Here is a 15,982-nt window from a genome sequence, read left to right on the forward strand (position 1 = left end):
TTTAGAGTTAATCTTTTATTTTGCAAAGATCAGTTCAGCATTGTCAAAGTAAGGGGCATTATGATTCACTGCTTCTGGAATAAGGTTATTTTTGAATAGGATGGCTATTCCACCTCCCCTTTTGCCCTTTCTGTCCACCTGTAGAATACTGTATTCAGCAGCAAGAATTTCACTGTTGCCAATCTCAGGTTTTAGCCAAGTTTCAGTTATTAGAACAATATCTGGCATATATATGTATATATATATATATATATATATATATATATATATATATATATATATATATATATAGAGTTGCATGTAGTTCATGATTTTGTTAGTAGTGCTTCTGATATTGACATTTAATAATAGGAGATCTGTTGGTATCCTAGGGTAGTTTAGTAAACTGTGGGATTGGCTGGTGGGTTGGAGAGGTATCATATATCTAGGTTAGTTTCTGGGCCAGGGTTTGGGTGGATGTCTTCACTAAGAGTTGGTTTAGATGCTATAGTTATTAAGGTTTTAAGGATTTTGACTACGCAACTATCATATTTCAGGGAAATGTGAGGAGAATTGTGATGTGAGAAAAGGCTGTAGGGGGCATGTTGGATGGGTGTAATGTTAAAGACTGAAGGGAATATGATTATGCTTTTTAGGTTTTGTTTTTTGTGGATAGGAGAAAGAATAGTTGTGTAAAATCTTAACATAACCATAGATGCCCTTCTCTTCTATATGCTGCAGTATTCATAACATAAGGGAGTCCGCCTCCAGCTGACTTGTATATCCGGCCAGTATTCAAAAGTCTTCATGCTACCGCAAGGTACGTGCTACTCCGCACAACATAACGTATATGTCAGCCACAGAGAGACATCGAGTATAAAGCAGATGCCAGCACGCACTTTCCTCAAAACTGTATGCTGCCCAGCACAAACCTGAGATCCTACTTGAGAACCATATCAGCGGGAGAACTAGGCAAGCATTAGGAGGGGAAGGCAATACTGCAGAATATAGAAGAGAAGGACATCTATGTTTACAATAAGATTTTATACAACTATTCTATGTCCTTCTATTCATATGCTGCAGCATTCATAACATAAGGGTGAATGCCAAAGCTCAAGCTTGGGACAGGTTGGGAAGAGGAGGATGAGCTGATGCTTTTTCTACAAATCCATGCAGGACTGCTCTTGCAAACCCAGCTCTGGAATTGGAGATGGTGTCAAGCTTGTAGTGTTTAGTGAAAGTATGGCCAGAGGACCATGCAGCTGCCTCCAGTTTACAGCCAATGTCCAAACCTTTAAAGAATGCCCCTGAGAAAGAAACTGCTCTAGTAGAGTGAGTCTTCACTGGGGAATTAAGTGTTTTACCATTAGACAAACAACAAAAGGAAATAGCTTTAGAAATCCAGTTGGAAATAGTTTGCTTGGAAACTGACTGATCCAGAGCTCTTGGGTGATAGGAGGAAAACTGAAAAAGCTTGGTTTTGTCAAGGTAGCATCTGAGCTGCCTATGTACATCTAAAGTGTGCAATATTTTCTCATTGAGACACTGAGGGGAAGGTTAATAGACTGATTTAAGGATAACTCATTTACCACTTTGGGCATAAAGGCATGGTTTAGTGCGCAGGGAAACCCTATCTCTATGAAAGACAGTGAAGGGGATTGGACATCAGGGCCTGTAACTCTGAAACCCTAATTACAGCGTTTATATTACACTGTCGAAAACTCAAACTGTCGACAGTGTAATAATCGACACGAAAATGTCGAAACCCCCGAACATCGAAAACACACACACACACACACACACACACACACACAAAACCCCACCCAAACACAACACAAATTGCTCTATGCAGGGGGGCAAGCCCCCCTGCACCCCCCGATACTTAAATATACCAACTCCGAGATCGCACTACATTGCAGTAAACTAAAATCTCTCCTTACGGAGATTTCCGTTTACATGCGCGATGACTTTCGCTTTCGACATATTGGTGCCGACAATATCAGCTTCGATATTGTCGGCCTTCGACAGGGTGAAGTAGATCCTAATTACAAAGGTAATGGCCACTAACAAAACCGTTCTCCAGGTGCAATGCTGCAGGGAAGAGGAGCTTGCCGGTTCAAAATGTCCCAGAGTAAGCTTCTCTAGGACAAAACTGTGATCCCAAGGAGGAGATATTGGTTTCCTTGGTGTCTGATATAAAGGACTCCTTTAAGGAACAATTTTACCTCTAACCTAGAGGCCAAAGGTGGAGACACAGTCAGACAAGCAGAGATGGCTGAAAGGTGAGCCTTCACCTAACAGTAGGACAACCTAGCCCTCATCAATTAACACAAATAGGACAAGACCACCGGATCATCAACTGACAGTGGATCCATGCCCTTTTTGTGACACCAGAAGGAAAACCTTTTCTATTTGGAAATGTAGGATTTCCTAGTTGCGGGTTTTCTGGCCTCCTGCAGAACTTGTAGCACGTCCTCTGAAAAAGGTCTATAAGGGATTAAAACCCTATCACCCACAAGGTCAGGTTCAGGGTTGACAGTTGTTGATGTACTAGGGTCCCTTTGTCTTGTGCGAGTAGAAGAATCCTGTGGGGTAACTTGTGATGACTGCCCCTGGCTAGGTGCAGGAGAAGGGGGAATCAGTGCTGCCTTGGCCAAAAGGGCGTCACTAACAAGAATTTTGGCTGATCCTGCTGAATCTCCAGTAGGACCTTTTCTAGAAGAGGCAAGGGGGGAATGCATACTGAAACACCTCCTTCCAAGAGAAGGAGAGAGCATCAACCTTCCACACCAGGGGATGTGGGACCCTGCACAAAATTTTGGAAGTTGTCTGTTCATTGGAGAGGTAAAGAGATCTATCTAGGACATACCACAATGATGGATTAGGTCCAGAAACACGTCCCTGTGGAACATCCATTCATGGGACTGGGTCAGGGACCTGCTTAAAGAGTCTGCCACTGTATTCTGGGCTGAGGGGAGACAGACCGCCTGAAGAGTGATTTGGCTTAAGGCCAATTCCCAGGCAAGTAGGGCTAGTCTGCATAAAATGTAAGACTTCGTTTGCCCCTGCTTCTTGACGTACCAAAGAGCTGGAGTCTGTAAACCACCTCAGTATTCCTGGAACTAGGTTGTTTTTGAAGACTTGCAATGCAAACACTAGTGCCCTTGTCTCCTTTACATTATCTTTCCTGAACTTGTTCGGCAGACCAAACATCTCTGACCCTCCAGCCTTGAAGAGATGCACTCCAACCTGTGTCTGAAGCATCTGTGAATAATTCTAGGGAAGGAAGGGGTGGTTGCAGAGCTAAGGCCAGGGTTTTTGTTTACCTGCAGGATCCACTATTCTAGTTCCCTTTTTATGCAAGGAAGGAATGGGATCAGAAACTCTAAAAGATGTGAATGTTGCATCCATACAGTTCTTCGATACCACTGTAACTTCCTCATGTGTAGTCTTGCTAAGGGTACCATGGGGATAACGGATGTCATGTACCCTAGGAGACTAAGGAAGCCCCTGGCTGTCAATGACTGAAGAGGAAAGATGTTCTGAAAATCAAAATCAGGAACAAGACCTTCTGTATAGGAAGAGAGGCTAGCATTTTGTCTGTTTGTATCCTGCATCCCAGGAAAATGTGATCCTGAGAGAAGACTTCTGGAAGTTTATTGTGAACCCTAAACTCTGCAGAAGGGGAACAGTGAAGGAAAGATTTTCCTGAAGACGTTCTGGGGACTGGCCCAAAATCAGGTCATCATCGAGGTAAGCGAAGATCTGAATTCCCGGCATTCTGCAGCTAAACATTTTGTGAAAATCCTTGGTGTCATAGATAGACCAAAGGGCAAAGCATAAAACTGAAAATGTGAGGAAGGAAAAAAAAACGCAAAAACTTCCTGAACATTGGGTGGATAGGAATGTGAAGATAGACATCTTTTATGTCAAGGGACACCATGAACGCCTCAGGAAGAATTACAGGAAGAAGGAAAGGGAAAGTCACCATATGGAAAGAAGGGACTCTGAGAAAGGTGTTTAAATGGGAAAGGTCCAGGATGAGTCATCCAAGGGCCATCCTACCTGGGGACCAGGAACATCCTGTAGTAAAATCCCTTTCCTTTTTGGGAAGTGGGAACTTCTTGGATAGTCCCTGAGAGATCAGGTTTGTGATGACCTGAGGAAATAAGCTCAACTGATCTTTGGGGGGTAGTGGAATCCCTCTGAATGAGGGAAATTTTTCCCAAATAATGAAATACCCTGAATTGAATATGGAAAGGACTCAAGAGCCCTGAATGATCTGTTTTCAAGCAGCTAAAGATAGGCTGGGACAGAGACAAGGAAGTGGATGGCCCTGGTGGCTGGTAGTCACAGACCAAGAAGAAGAAAGAGGAGGAGGAGGAAGAGAAGGAGAAGAAGAAGACAGGGATGGCTTTCTTACAAATGCAGTCTTAACCGGGTAATTCTTTTAAAACTGAGGAACTGGAGATACAAGAATGTGTTTAAAGTCCTGTAACTCCTTTCCTTTCTCCCAAAGAGATGTGAAGAGTTCTGCTGCTGAACTCCCAGACAAGGCTTTGTTATCCAAGTGTGCGTCCAGCAATTTGCCCTTGAAATCTTCAGGCAAAGGTTGAAGCCTAAGCCAAGAGTATCTTCTAAGGGCAGACCCAGTGGCAGCTGCCCTAGAGAGGCATCAGCAGCATCATAACAGCACTTGGAGTGCCTAATCAGTTGTGCAGAAGAATCAAAAATAGCTGCTAATTTAGATTTTTGCTGGGGAATCTGGGATGTCTGCCAAAAATTTCCATGCATCACCCAAAAAGGGCCAGGGAGTACTTTGCCATGTGGGTCTGATAATTTATTTCATGGAAGGCCAAAGCGACAGAATTGTAAATCTTCTTCCCCAAACATTTGATGACCTTACTCTCCTTATCAGACGGTAACAAGGAAGTAGATGGTGGCAATTTTAAAGCCTTATCCATAGAAACAGACATGGTAGCCAGATCAGCAGCAGGAGCCTTGAAAAGAAACTGGCAGTCCTCAGGTACCTTATAGAACCTGTCTGGACACTTGAGGCCAGGAGGCTGAGAGTCTGGGCAATTGGAGGCAGCTGAGAAAACATCCAGAAAGGTAGGCAGGAGTGGAGGGATAGCAGCAGGAGATGGGGAATCCATCTGCAAGAGGACATAGCACCCCTTCTGAATGCCGGAAACTTGAGAGCAGTCCTGCTTGAAAAAAAATCTTTCATTTTGAAAATAGTGTCTCCAAAAGAAATATCTTCCCAGGGGAGTTTGTACTATTAGATTCCTCTTCTGGGAAGGCATACCCTAAGGATGAAGCCAAATGGGTAGAGTAGGCTAAGGACTCCACTCCAGAGGAATCCTCCTCCTCTGAGGAAGTGTCAACAGCTGTCCCTTTTGAAGGTTGTGGAAAGAGAAAAGGGGTGCAGAGGAACAGAAGGAGAAGATTTGCGAAGGACCATAAAGGTATTAAAAAGGCTTTGAGAAAAAAACTTGCCAATTAGGGGGCTGCTGAGGTGTAGTAGGAGACACATTTAGTTTTAACCTTCTTCTTCTTTACGGGGGGTTCCACATGGTGAAAGGTGGAAGGACCGGACGTCGACCTGCATTCAACAATATCAGAGAGCACATCTTCATGCACTGTGATTTGTGTGATGCCACAAGGACTTTCTGAGATAACGAGCCTCGGTTCCCTCTTATCGCCCTGATTGGATGCCTGCTCTTCCCTCGTGGATCTGCCCGGCAGACTCCTTCGGGGCTTCCACTGTGGTATCCGCTGAAGGTCAACCACCACATCCAGCATGGTCTCTGGGCCTACACTGGCCTCGGGAGAAATGACCAGAAGAGAGGGAGCAGCTGAAATTTCAGGCTGCAATTTATTTGGCCTTCTCTTGTACAGGCTTATCCGAATGGTCTGTCACTTCCATCTCATGTGCGAGGTGCTTAAGGCACTGGATTTCTAAGTATAATTTTAGAGAGGCTAGCCAACTCCTGAGGGTCTCGGGGACAAAGGACTTGCAAATAGAGCACTCAGTGTGGTCATGGTCAGGGCCTAGACAAAAGAGGCAAAGTTCATGGGCATCTTTATATGGAATCTGCCTTCCACACTGATACTTGCCCTTACTTGCTGACATGAACTTAACAAACAAGTAGTAGCAAAAAATTTTTAGAAAGAAAACCCCCCAATGGGTACTTACCTGTTAACTGGAACACAGTTCTGGTAAGTGAGCGTCTGGAACACGCGTTCGGACAGGCGGCAGAAAAGTTCTGAGGTAGGGGCATGCTGATAACCACTTTATACCTGATGTCTCTTTATGGCCGACATACACTTTATGTTGTACAGCGTAGCACGTACCTTGCAGTAATAAGAAGACTTCTGGATACTGGCCGGACGTACGAGTCAGTCATAGGCAGACTCCCTTATGTTATGAATATTGCAGCATATGAACAGGAGGACATTAGGGTAGTATGGAAGTGAATTGAATCATTTAAGTGGATGTGGTAGGAGGTAAAATGTGCGGTTAATATCAAGATTACAGCAGTTGTGTATATGGGTATCATACTGTTGCAGTGGGAGTAAAAAATGGAAAAGGCTACTTTTGATGGCTGGTTTTGAGTACAGATACTGGTGTTTTAGTTAAGTACTTAGTCTTTAATTGCTTAGTTGACTTATCTCTGGTTTCAGAGGGGTAGGGTTAATTAATTAAGGAATGCTGTGCTTTAAATGAGTATACCTGGTTTGACTAGATGATGGGGGGGGGGGTGTGGAAGGGGTTAGCTAGAAATAAATTTAGGCATAGCGGGGGCGGGCGGAAAATGGGGATAGGATAGGGTAGTGAGCCCGAGCTTAGAGAGGGTAAACAGAGTGGGTTGACCATGGTCTTGGAGAAGGAAATGTAAAAAGCCAATCAGAGATATCGGAACAGGCAAGATGTCATTTTATTTATTTTGCTATTGTTATGTAATTTGTAAATACTCCCTTGTCTTTTTTTAACTCCAGTAAACTAAAGTTTGGACCCCAAGTCGGAGTTTGGTTTATTTTCACTAATAGTTACTAAACAGAGAAGATTTATACCCTTAAACTGCTTAAGTAGTAAATATTAATATCTCCTACAACCATTTGCTTAAGGTGAAATTCTTAGTAGACAAAAGTTTTAATTCCAAGGTGGGGGGGGGGGGACAAAAAGGTTAGCATAGTGGCTAACAGCTGTCCCCCCTGGTGGAGTGTTTCTTATACTGTAAAAAAAAAAAAAAAAAAAAGTTTCATTAAGATGTAATAAGTACACATTTTTTCTTTTTAAGCTGTAAGTACCTACATTAGTTTATAATTAGAAGTCAGAGAGCCTGTTCCTGAGGTTACCTGATTCACATAAGAGGCTTTTTTGGTTTAAAAATTAGTGGCTGCGCTCAGTGTGGGGAGGGGACCCAGAGCAGTTTACCAACAGTTTACTGGGAGCTGAAAAAAAGCAAGAGATGGCCATGAGAAACAGTAGAATAATGTCAGAACAACTATATCTTACTTAATAAATGTCACATCAAATAATCTTAAGGAATCCGACCACTAACTGAGCTATATATTTACACAAATATATACATACATGTGTGTGTGTGTTTGTGTGTGTGTTTGTATGTGTGTATATATATATGTGTGTGTGTATATATATATATATATATATATATATATACATATATATATATATATATATATATACACATATATATATATATATACATATATATATATATACATATATATATATATATATATATATATATATATATATATATATATATATATATATATATATATATATATATATATATATATATATATATATATATATATATATATATATATATATATATATATATATATATATATATATATATATATATATATATATATATATACACACACACACACACATAACATGTACATAGATTTTATATATGCGTGTGTGTGTGTATATATATATATATATATATATATATATATATATATATATATATATATATATATATATATATATGTGTGTGTGTGTACATATATAGATATAGCTACACACACCTGGAATATTACCAGGTAAACTTAACCACCATCAACAAAAGCCTAATTCATAAACCATGGCTGCAAACACTTCAAGAATTCAGCTCCCTAAACAACAAAAAGACCCAATGGTTTCAAAATGAAAAACAAATGGCACATACAAATGTCAAGTCAAACAGAAGAGGCAGAATGAATAAATGCGTCATTTTTAAAGCCACCACCCACAGGTCCATTTAGATTGCTTGTACATAAAGTGAAAAATTACAGCCACTATGTGACACTTGCATGCTACAGCAGTCTGCAAACAGCACTGAAACACGCATGAGCAGGAATGAAATGCAGAAGATATGATATGAGTGGAGCTTATAATACCCTGTCATCCCACAGATAAAGGGCAAGACAGTGCAATAACATTGCCAACATAGGTACAGAAGACAAACACTGCCAGGAACAGGACATTGGGAAGCACTCGGTCCTTCACATGGCAACAAATGCCTCAGACAACTCAAGAGTAATACTGTTGGTTTAAGAAACATTTTCTTGACATCATGCAATGCTTAATCAAAAATATGCAACAAAAACATGAAACTGCAGAGAATTATTATTTCAATATTTTTTTCACAAGTAAATGTTTCTTACCTGTAGAAAACTAACTACCATAAGAAAAACGCAATAAGAACCAATTCCACCTGTGAACACCTCATTAAGATCCCGCTGCAAGAGAAACTGTTTCAGTACTATAACCAAGTACTTTAATGGCGGGTATTTCTGAAAGAGAGCACGAGAGAAAGTTCATTAGCACCTATTCAAGTATGATTCACTATCACTTTTCCATGTAAGACCACTTGTTCGTCCAAATGGCTAGTAAACATTTCCTGCTGAGACAAACCTAGTTAAGTCTAGTATACGTACCACATATAACGTTCTGATGTAAGCAATACTGCATACATAATAGTTACGTATTTATCAAAATGACAGATTTGAATGGGTAGGCTATTCTCGTCAACCAGTAGGACTGAAAGGATGTGCTTTCAGTCAGCTCAACATCTAGAGCTTTCCCTAGCTACTAATCCTTCCCCTTCTGACATAATGTTCTTTGAGTTAGTCTCTGGCCCAGACCTTGAGTGTGTCACTCAAAAGCAGAGCTCCTTCTGAAGAAATATCACCATTAACACCAAAACATCCCCTTAGCCATGTCGACCATGAGGCAGGAGAAATGAAGATGGGCATGTTGATGAGGACTGCACCTGCTCATCCTGATCTATCATTACATTAAGTACATGATTTTTCTAACAGGTACAATGGGGTCCATTTTCATCAACCAGTAGGAAAGTGTTGCAAAGCTTATTCTCCTGACTGACCATTATGGGGGCTCTAACAAAGTCCTAGAACTAGAGATCTCATCCATCTCACATAGTCTTGGGAAAGTTTTCAGCAAAGCACCCACAGCAGCTGCACCATCTAAAGATGCATTTCTGACAAACACCTAACAGGTAGTCACTGCTCTGGTTAAGTGTACTACATATGAAATGGCAGCATTTTATTGAGATTTTCATAACAGAACTTTATACAAACAGTAGATCACACAGACATGTAATTTCTGTAACTTTGGAACTTAACTGCTTTATTTCTTTATTTTTTAAATGTCTTGATTAAATTTAAATTGCAATGGTGTCATGGGCACACATACATTAATACAGAAAAGAAAACAAACCATAGTGATATTTCTTTTTGTTTTTATGCATACATTTTATACATTCTGCTTCCAATCTGATGTCTCTTACTTTTAATTGTGTCTGTCTATGAGAATTGAGAGTCCCTACTAGGGAACACTACTAAGCCATTGTATGTAATCACTTTGTTTTTATAATTGTTTGTTAACTTCTGTGTAATCTATGTAAGTTTGTCTATGTGGAGCTTTTCTCCCCAGGCCTCCTCTGAAAATGGACATGTATCCAGTTGGACTATCGCGGTAAATAAATGTAAAATAAATAAATGTTGCAGTCAGAATCTAGATAAGAAGGTCCTAAACAGCACACAAACTTTGAATGTGAGTCTGACTTGGAATTTTGTGGCCAAAGATCCCACATTTTTAAACCCTGAAGGTTTATTACACATCTTAATGTAGAAATGGAAATTATGGAAGATTTTTGTTTTTTTTGCTAGCAAGAAAGGAAATTACCAACAATGTTAAAACATAAGACAGCATATTAAAAAGTACTACAAAGGGACAGGATACCAGAGACAGTAATCAAGATTACTCTAAGAGTAAAAAGATAATATTATGACCTTAGATATATAAAAGGGTTAAAGGGAGGAAGAAGATGGTATAACAACTATAATAAATATAAAGAAAATAGTTAAACTCACAAAAACTCTAAAGGCTCGCTCAAAAGTTTTGCAACATACATCGTAATGCTATGGTGGCAAACAAGATCTGAGATATGTATGGTGACTAGGGCATTGTGAATAAAGGGGGGAGCTTGAGAGTTTCAGTGTTGTACAATCTGGAAGAAGAGGCCAAGTCGCATCTGAGTCTCGGATCCAAACCCAACAGTTGAGGAGTGAATAAAAATGACAGGATCAGATCATATGTTACAGCTCAGTGGCAGAATGCATAGTGTTGCTGCCTCACAGCAAAAGGTTCCTTGGTTTGATTCTCGACTAGGGTGCCCTTTGTGCAGAATATGCTTGTCCTCCTGGTGTTCGTGTGGGGTTTCCTCTAGCTGCTCCTGCTTCTTCCCACATTCCAAAGACAAGAAGTAGGTGAACTGGATATTCTAAACTGGCCACAGGTGTGTGGTGTGGAAGCTCTACCAAGGATGGGGCTAGACATCTGGCGGCGTAAACCCTAGCTCTAGAAGATTGCCACTTGAAGTGACACTTTGACCCCATGTGCAAAATGGGAAAAAAGGGTGGGGGGTGGATGGATTGCAAAAAATGTGAAATTCTCCAAAAATCATTGTAAGACAGGCTCCATTACTCTCCAAGTTCCATCTGGACAGACGGTTTGGGGATCAGGTGTATGACTCACAAGGAGCCTCTTTGGTGGCTTGGAGTTTGATGTACTACTACACAAACACTGATCACATAAAGGTATAAAAAATGTGAAAGGAGATGATGTGGCGGGAATAAACTGTCAAAAACTGCAGCTCAAATTCTGTATAAAAATAAAAAATACGCACCTGAGACAGGAGTGAATGATTTGAGCGGAAACAGCAAGAAAGTACAGTTTTGTACCTACCATAAATGTAGATGTCCGATAGGTATGCATCTGCAGTCATAACATATGGGTTGTCCTGCCTCAGGTCAGCCGGATTCCAAAGTCTGGGTCTTGCCTCAGCTGATGTCGCACCTTCCCCGACGTCAGAGCGTCTGGGGTATAAAAGCATCAGCCGACGCCATTTTCCTCAGTTTTTCTTGCCCCAGATGCCAGGTGCCCTCTAGGAAGGCTAAATTTGGAGAAATGCAATAGAATTCCAAACATTTGCAAAATTATATATATATATATATATATATATATATATATATATATATATATATATATACACACAGACACACACACACACACACAAGTATGTACAAACAAATACACCATAATAGATTCCCGCAGCTAGCTAAAAGAGGGGTAAACACCCTAGGAATACCACAGAGGGGTAGGACGGAGGATAAACCTGACTGCAGATGCATACCTATCGGACATCTACATTTATGGTAGGTACAAAACTGTACTATGTCCTTCAAGGATGCATCTGCAGTCATAACATATGGGTAGAATACCATAGCTAATCTGGGGGAGGAGGAGGCACTAAGAAAAGGATGGTGTAGTTAAGATACCCTGCAGGACTGCAGTAGCAAAGCCTGCTCTGGATCTGGAGTATAAAGGTAGATTGTAATGTTTGGTAAATGTATGCACGGAGCTCCAAGTAGCAGCTTCTAAAATGTCCTTGGTAGCCACCCCTCGTAGGAAGGCTGTAGTGGTGGCCGTGGCCCTTGTGGAATGAGGCCTGATGTTTGCAGGAACTGACTTTCCATGAAAGGAGTAACAAAATCGAATGCAATTTCCTATCCATTTTGAAATTGTCTGTTTGGAAATTGCTTTTCCTTGCACCCCTGCAGCATATGCTACCAATAGTTGGTCAGTTTTTCTGCTACTGTTAGTCCTGTCCAAGTAGTAGCGTAGTTGTCTGTGTATATCCAGGGTGTGCAGAAGTTTTTCCCCTCTATTCTGTGGATTTGGGAAGAACGTAGGCAAGTGAATAGCTTGGTTCAAGGATACCCTAGATACCACCTTTGGCATAAAAGTAGGATTAGTTCTTAGTGTAACTCTGTCCTGATGGAAGATAAGAAATGGCTGTACTGCCATTAATGCTTGTAACTCGGATACTCTTCTTGCTGAAGTTATTGCCAGAAGGAATGCAGTTTTCCAAGACAGAAACTGGAGATCCGCTGATGCTGCTGGTTCAAAGGGAGGAAGTGTTAGTTTCTCCAAAACAAAGTTGAGATCCCAAGCAGGTAAAGGGGGTTTTCTTGGAGGTTTGATATTTTTGATCCCTCTCAGAAATTTCTTGAGGAGAGGGTTTGAGAAGATAGGTGGATCCAAACTGTATTCTGCTGAAATTGCTGAGGCATGAATCTTAACGGAAGAATAGGAAAGGCCATTGTGGAACAGTTCTGCTAAGTATTCCAGAATATGTGTCATGCTTGCCACTGTCACATCTAAGCCTTTTGATGTGTTCCAGATGAAAAATCTTTTCCATTTAGCTGAGTATGTCTTCCTTGTGGAAGGCCGGCGAGCTTCCATGATAATGTCCTTCACTGTCTGTGATGAAACATTTTGTTTTGGATTTAAGGGATTTTCCAGGCGGTTAGCTGCAATGTTTTTAAGTTGGGATGCATGATCTTGAAATTGTTCTGCGTCAGAAGAAGAGGCCATAGGGGGAGAGGCCATGGTTTTGCCTGTGACATGCTCCTCAATAGTGGATACCAGTGTTGCCTTGGCCAGTCTGGAGCTATCAGAATCACTCTTGGCTGTTCCTCCCTGATCTTCAGTAGAACCTTGTACATTAAAGGGAGAGGTGGGAAGGCATATACTTTTAGAGCTTTCCAGCTGAAAGAGAGAGAGTCCACCCTCCATGCTTGTGGGTGGTATGTCCTTGAGCAGAATGTCTTCAGTTGATGGTTGAGGGGGGATGCGAATAGATCTATCTCCGGCATTCCCCATGCCTTTGTTATGAGTTGGAAGATGTCTGGGTGCAGCATCCATTCGTGTGCATCCATGGTAGTTCTGCTTAAGCTGTCTGCCAGTGTATTTTCCTTTCCTGGCACGAACTGGGACTGCAGTTGGATATTGAGTTTCAGGCATAGCTCCCATAGATTCATAGCCAGCTGGCATAGAGGGTAGGAGTGTGTGCCTCCCTGCTTGTTTATGTACCACATGACCGTGGTGTTGTCTGTCCTTATTAACAGATGGCCTTGATGGAGGAAGGGTTTGAAAGCCTCGATTGCATGCATCACTGCCAGCATTTCCTTTTGGTTTATGTGCATGTGTAGCTGTCTTTGAGACCATAGGCCTTGGATACATTTGTCCTCCATGTGTGCTCCCCATCCTCGGTCTGAAGCATCCGTGGTGATGGTTTGTTTTGTTTTTGGTTTGTTGAAAGGCAACCCTCTGTTGGACTGGCAGGCCTGAGCCCACCACAGGAATTCCTTTTGAAGGCAAGGAATGATTGGTATCAAAGTTTCCAAACTGTGACTGTGTTGAGACCATACACTCCTTAGATACCATTGTAATTTCCTCATATGCAGCCTGGCCTGTGGAATCAGAATTATGCAGGATGCCATGTAACCCAGGGCCTGCAGGATTTTCCTTGCAGTAAGCTGAGTTTGTCTTGTCAGATTCATGAAGTAATCTGGAAGTTGTTTTTGTTTTTCTTCTGTGAAAAACGCCATTTGGGTGGTTGTGTCTAGATCCGCACCCAGAAAGGTTATCCTTTGGGATGGAACCAGTCTTGATTTTTGGATGTTGACGGTGTATCCCAATGCCTGTAGTAGGCGGATGGCATAGGCCAAGTCTTTTATCAAATTTATCTTGTTGTCCGCTTGTATAAGGCAGTCGTCCAGATAAGGGTAGATTTGAATCCCCTGAAGTCTGCAGTGTGCAATTACTGATGCCAGGCATTTCGTGAATACTCTGGGTGCAGTAGATAAGCCAAAGGGCAATGCTGAGAATTGATAATGCTCTGATCCTGCAAGAAATCTGAGGTGTCTTCTGCAGTTTGGTTGAATAGGGACGTGCAGGTATGCCTCCTTGAGATCTAGAGTCACCAGCCAAGACTCCTTGCCCAACATGGGAAGAAGTTGCTGTAGGGTCAGCATCTTGAATTTTGGCACAATGAGGAAAGTATTCAGTGCGGACAGGTCGAGAACAGGCCTCCATTGATTTTCTTTTCTTGGTACAAGGAATAGTCTGGAGTAAAATCCTTGGCCTTGTTCTGAAAGTGGTACTTTTTCTATAGCTTTCATTTGAAGCAAGTTGTTGATCTGCTTTAAAGCCTCTGCCCTCTGATTTGGTGGTAGGTTTGGCATTCCGTTTCTTTTTGGCAAAGTGTGGAAGTGGAACCTGTATCCTTTGTCTTTTATTTGCAGTGTCCAAGTGTCCCTTGTAATATAATGCCAATTGTTTGAGAATAAAGCAAGCTTTCCGCCCAAGGGTGCTTCCAGTAGAGCCCTGGTGGGCGGAATCAGAGTAAAGTCATTGAGCCTGTCCTGGTGTAGTAGTTGTTGTTGCTACTGTTGCACTACCTCTCTGGTTGGCAGGTTGCCACTGACGGCCTCTGTAAGAGCCCCTAGATTGGCCTCTGCCTTTGGGGCGTCTGTTCCTGCCTCTCTGTGCTCTGTCCGAGTCTGGAAAGGACCAATTCTTAGTAGGCCAGTTTCTGCTAAATCTTGGTGGTTGTACTTGTAGGAAATCCTTAACTGTTTGCACAGATTTTGCCTTTTCTTCATACTTTTTTAAGACCTCCTGAGCAGAGGAGCCAAATAAATTTTGTTTCTCCATTGGAGCATCCAGGAGTTTAGCTTTAACATGGTCTGGCAGAGATTGTTCCTTCAGCCAGGCATGCCTACGAATAACTGCCCCAGTCATAGCTGACCTAAATGAAGCCTCCAATGCATCATAACCACACTTTAAGAAATGATTACTAACCTGCTGTGAGTTGTGTACCAAATCCTGAAGGGATTTACGGTCAAGGGGCTCAGGAGAAGAAAGCTTCTTGTTCAGTTCATCTAACAAATACTCTTGGTACTGTATCATATGAAATTGACAATTTAGTGCCCTGACGGAAAGAGTTGCAGAAGTATATACCTTCTTTCCCCATCTCTCTAAAGCTCTAGACTCTCTTTCAGAAGGTAGAGGATTTTTGGCAGTGGCAGCCGCAACCCCTTTAGGGCCCAGAGTAATAGTTTCTGGGTCTGCAGAATGAGCTTTATACAGATGGAAATGAGAATCCGGGACCCTGTAGTATCTATCAGGTTTGGCAGGGGCCGGGGGGGAGAGTATCAGGGGCTGTACTGCCATCATTGTACACATCATCAATTACATTCAAAACAGGAGGTATAGCTAAGGGCCTATGCTGAGGCAAATGTAAAAAGGTCCTTAATCTTTTTCTAGAATCAGAGAATTCCTGACCTTGCCATTGAAAATGCTCTCTCATGGAGTGTAGAGTCTCAAAGGAAAACTCTTCAGGAGGGGAGGCCGAAGGGATAGATTCTTCAGCATCAGAATCCTCATAGGGCGAATAAGCCTCCTCCTGGTGGTCTGACAACTCAGAACCATCCGTGGACTCATCTGAAGAGTGTGGGTCAGAAGGCTCAGTCCTGGGCCTTTTGTCTGGTGGAGGGTGAGAGACCCTGTCCGGGTGAGGTTGTGAACCTCTAATTAAAGAAATAAGGT

At 41.9% G+C, this 15,982-nt stretch overlaps 1 protein-coding gene across 1 annotated transcript in view; it reads right to left on the bottom strand.

Annotated features, from left to right (window-relative positions):
- Window positions 1-15,982, bottom strand: part of TENT4B (terminal nucleotidyltransferase 4B) — a 771,840-nt gene that overhangs the window by 168,887 nt on the left and 586,971 nt on the right. The window contains exon 6 of the mRNA XM_044081982.1: window positions 8,668-8,796. Coding sequence (XP_043937917.1) covers window positions 8,668-8,796 — 129 coding nt within the window. The remainder of the gene's footprint in view (window positions 1-8,667; window positions 8,797-15,982) is intronic.

The sequence above is a fragment of the Protopterus annectens genome, chromosome 8.part1 (assembly GCF_019279795.1).
Source record: "Protopterus annectens isolate FY-2018-M chromosome 8.part1, PAN1.0, whole genome shotgun sequence".
In the NCBI taxonomy this organism is placed as follows: domain Eukaryota; kingdom Metazoa; phylum Chordata; order Ceratodontiformes; family Protopteridae; genus Protopterus; species Protopterus annectens.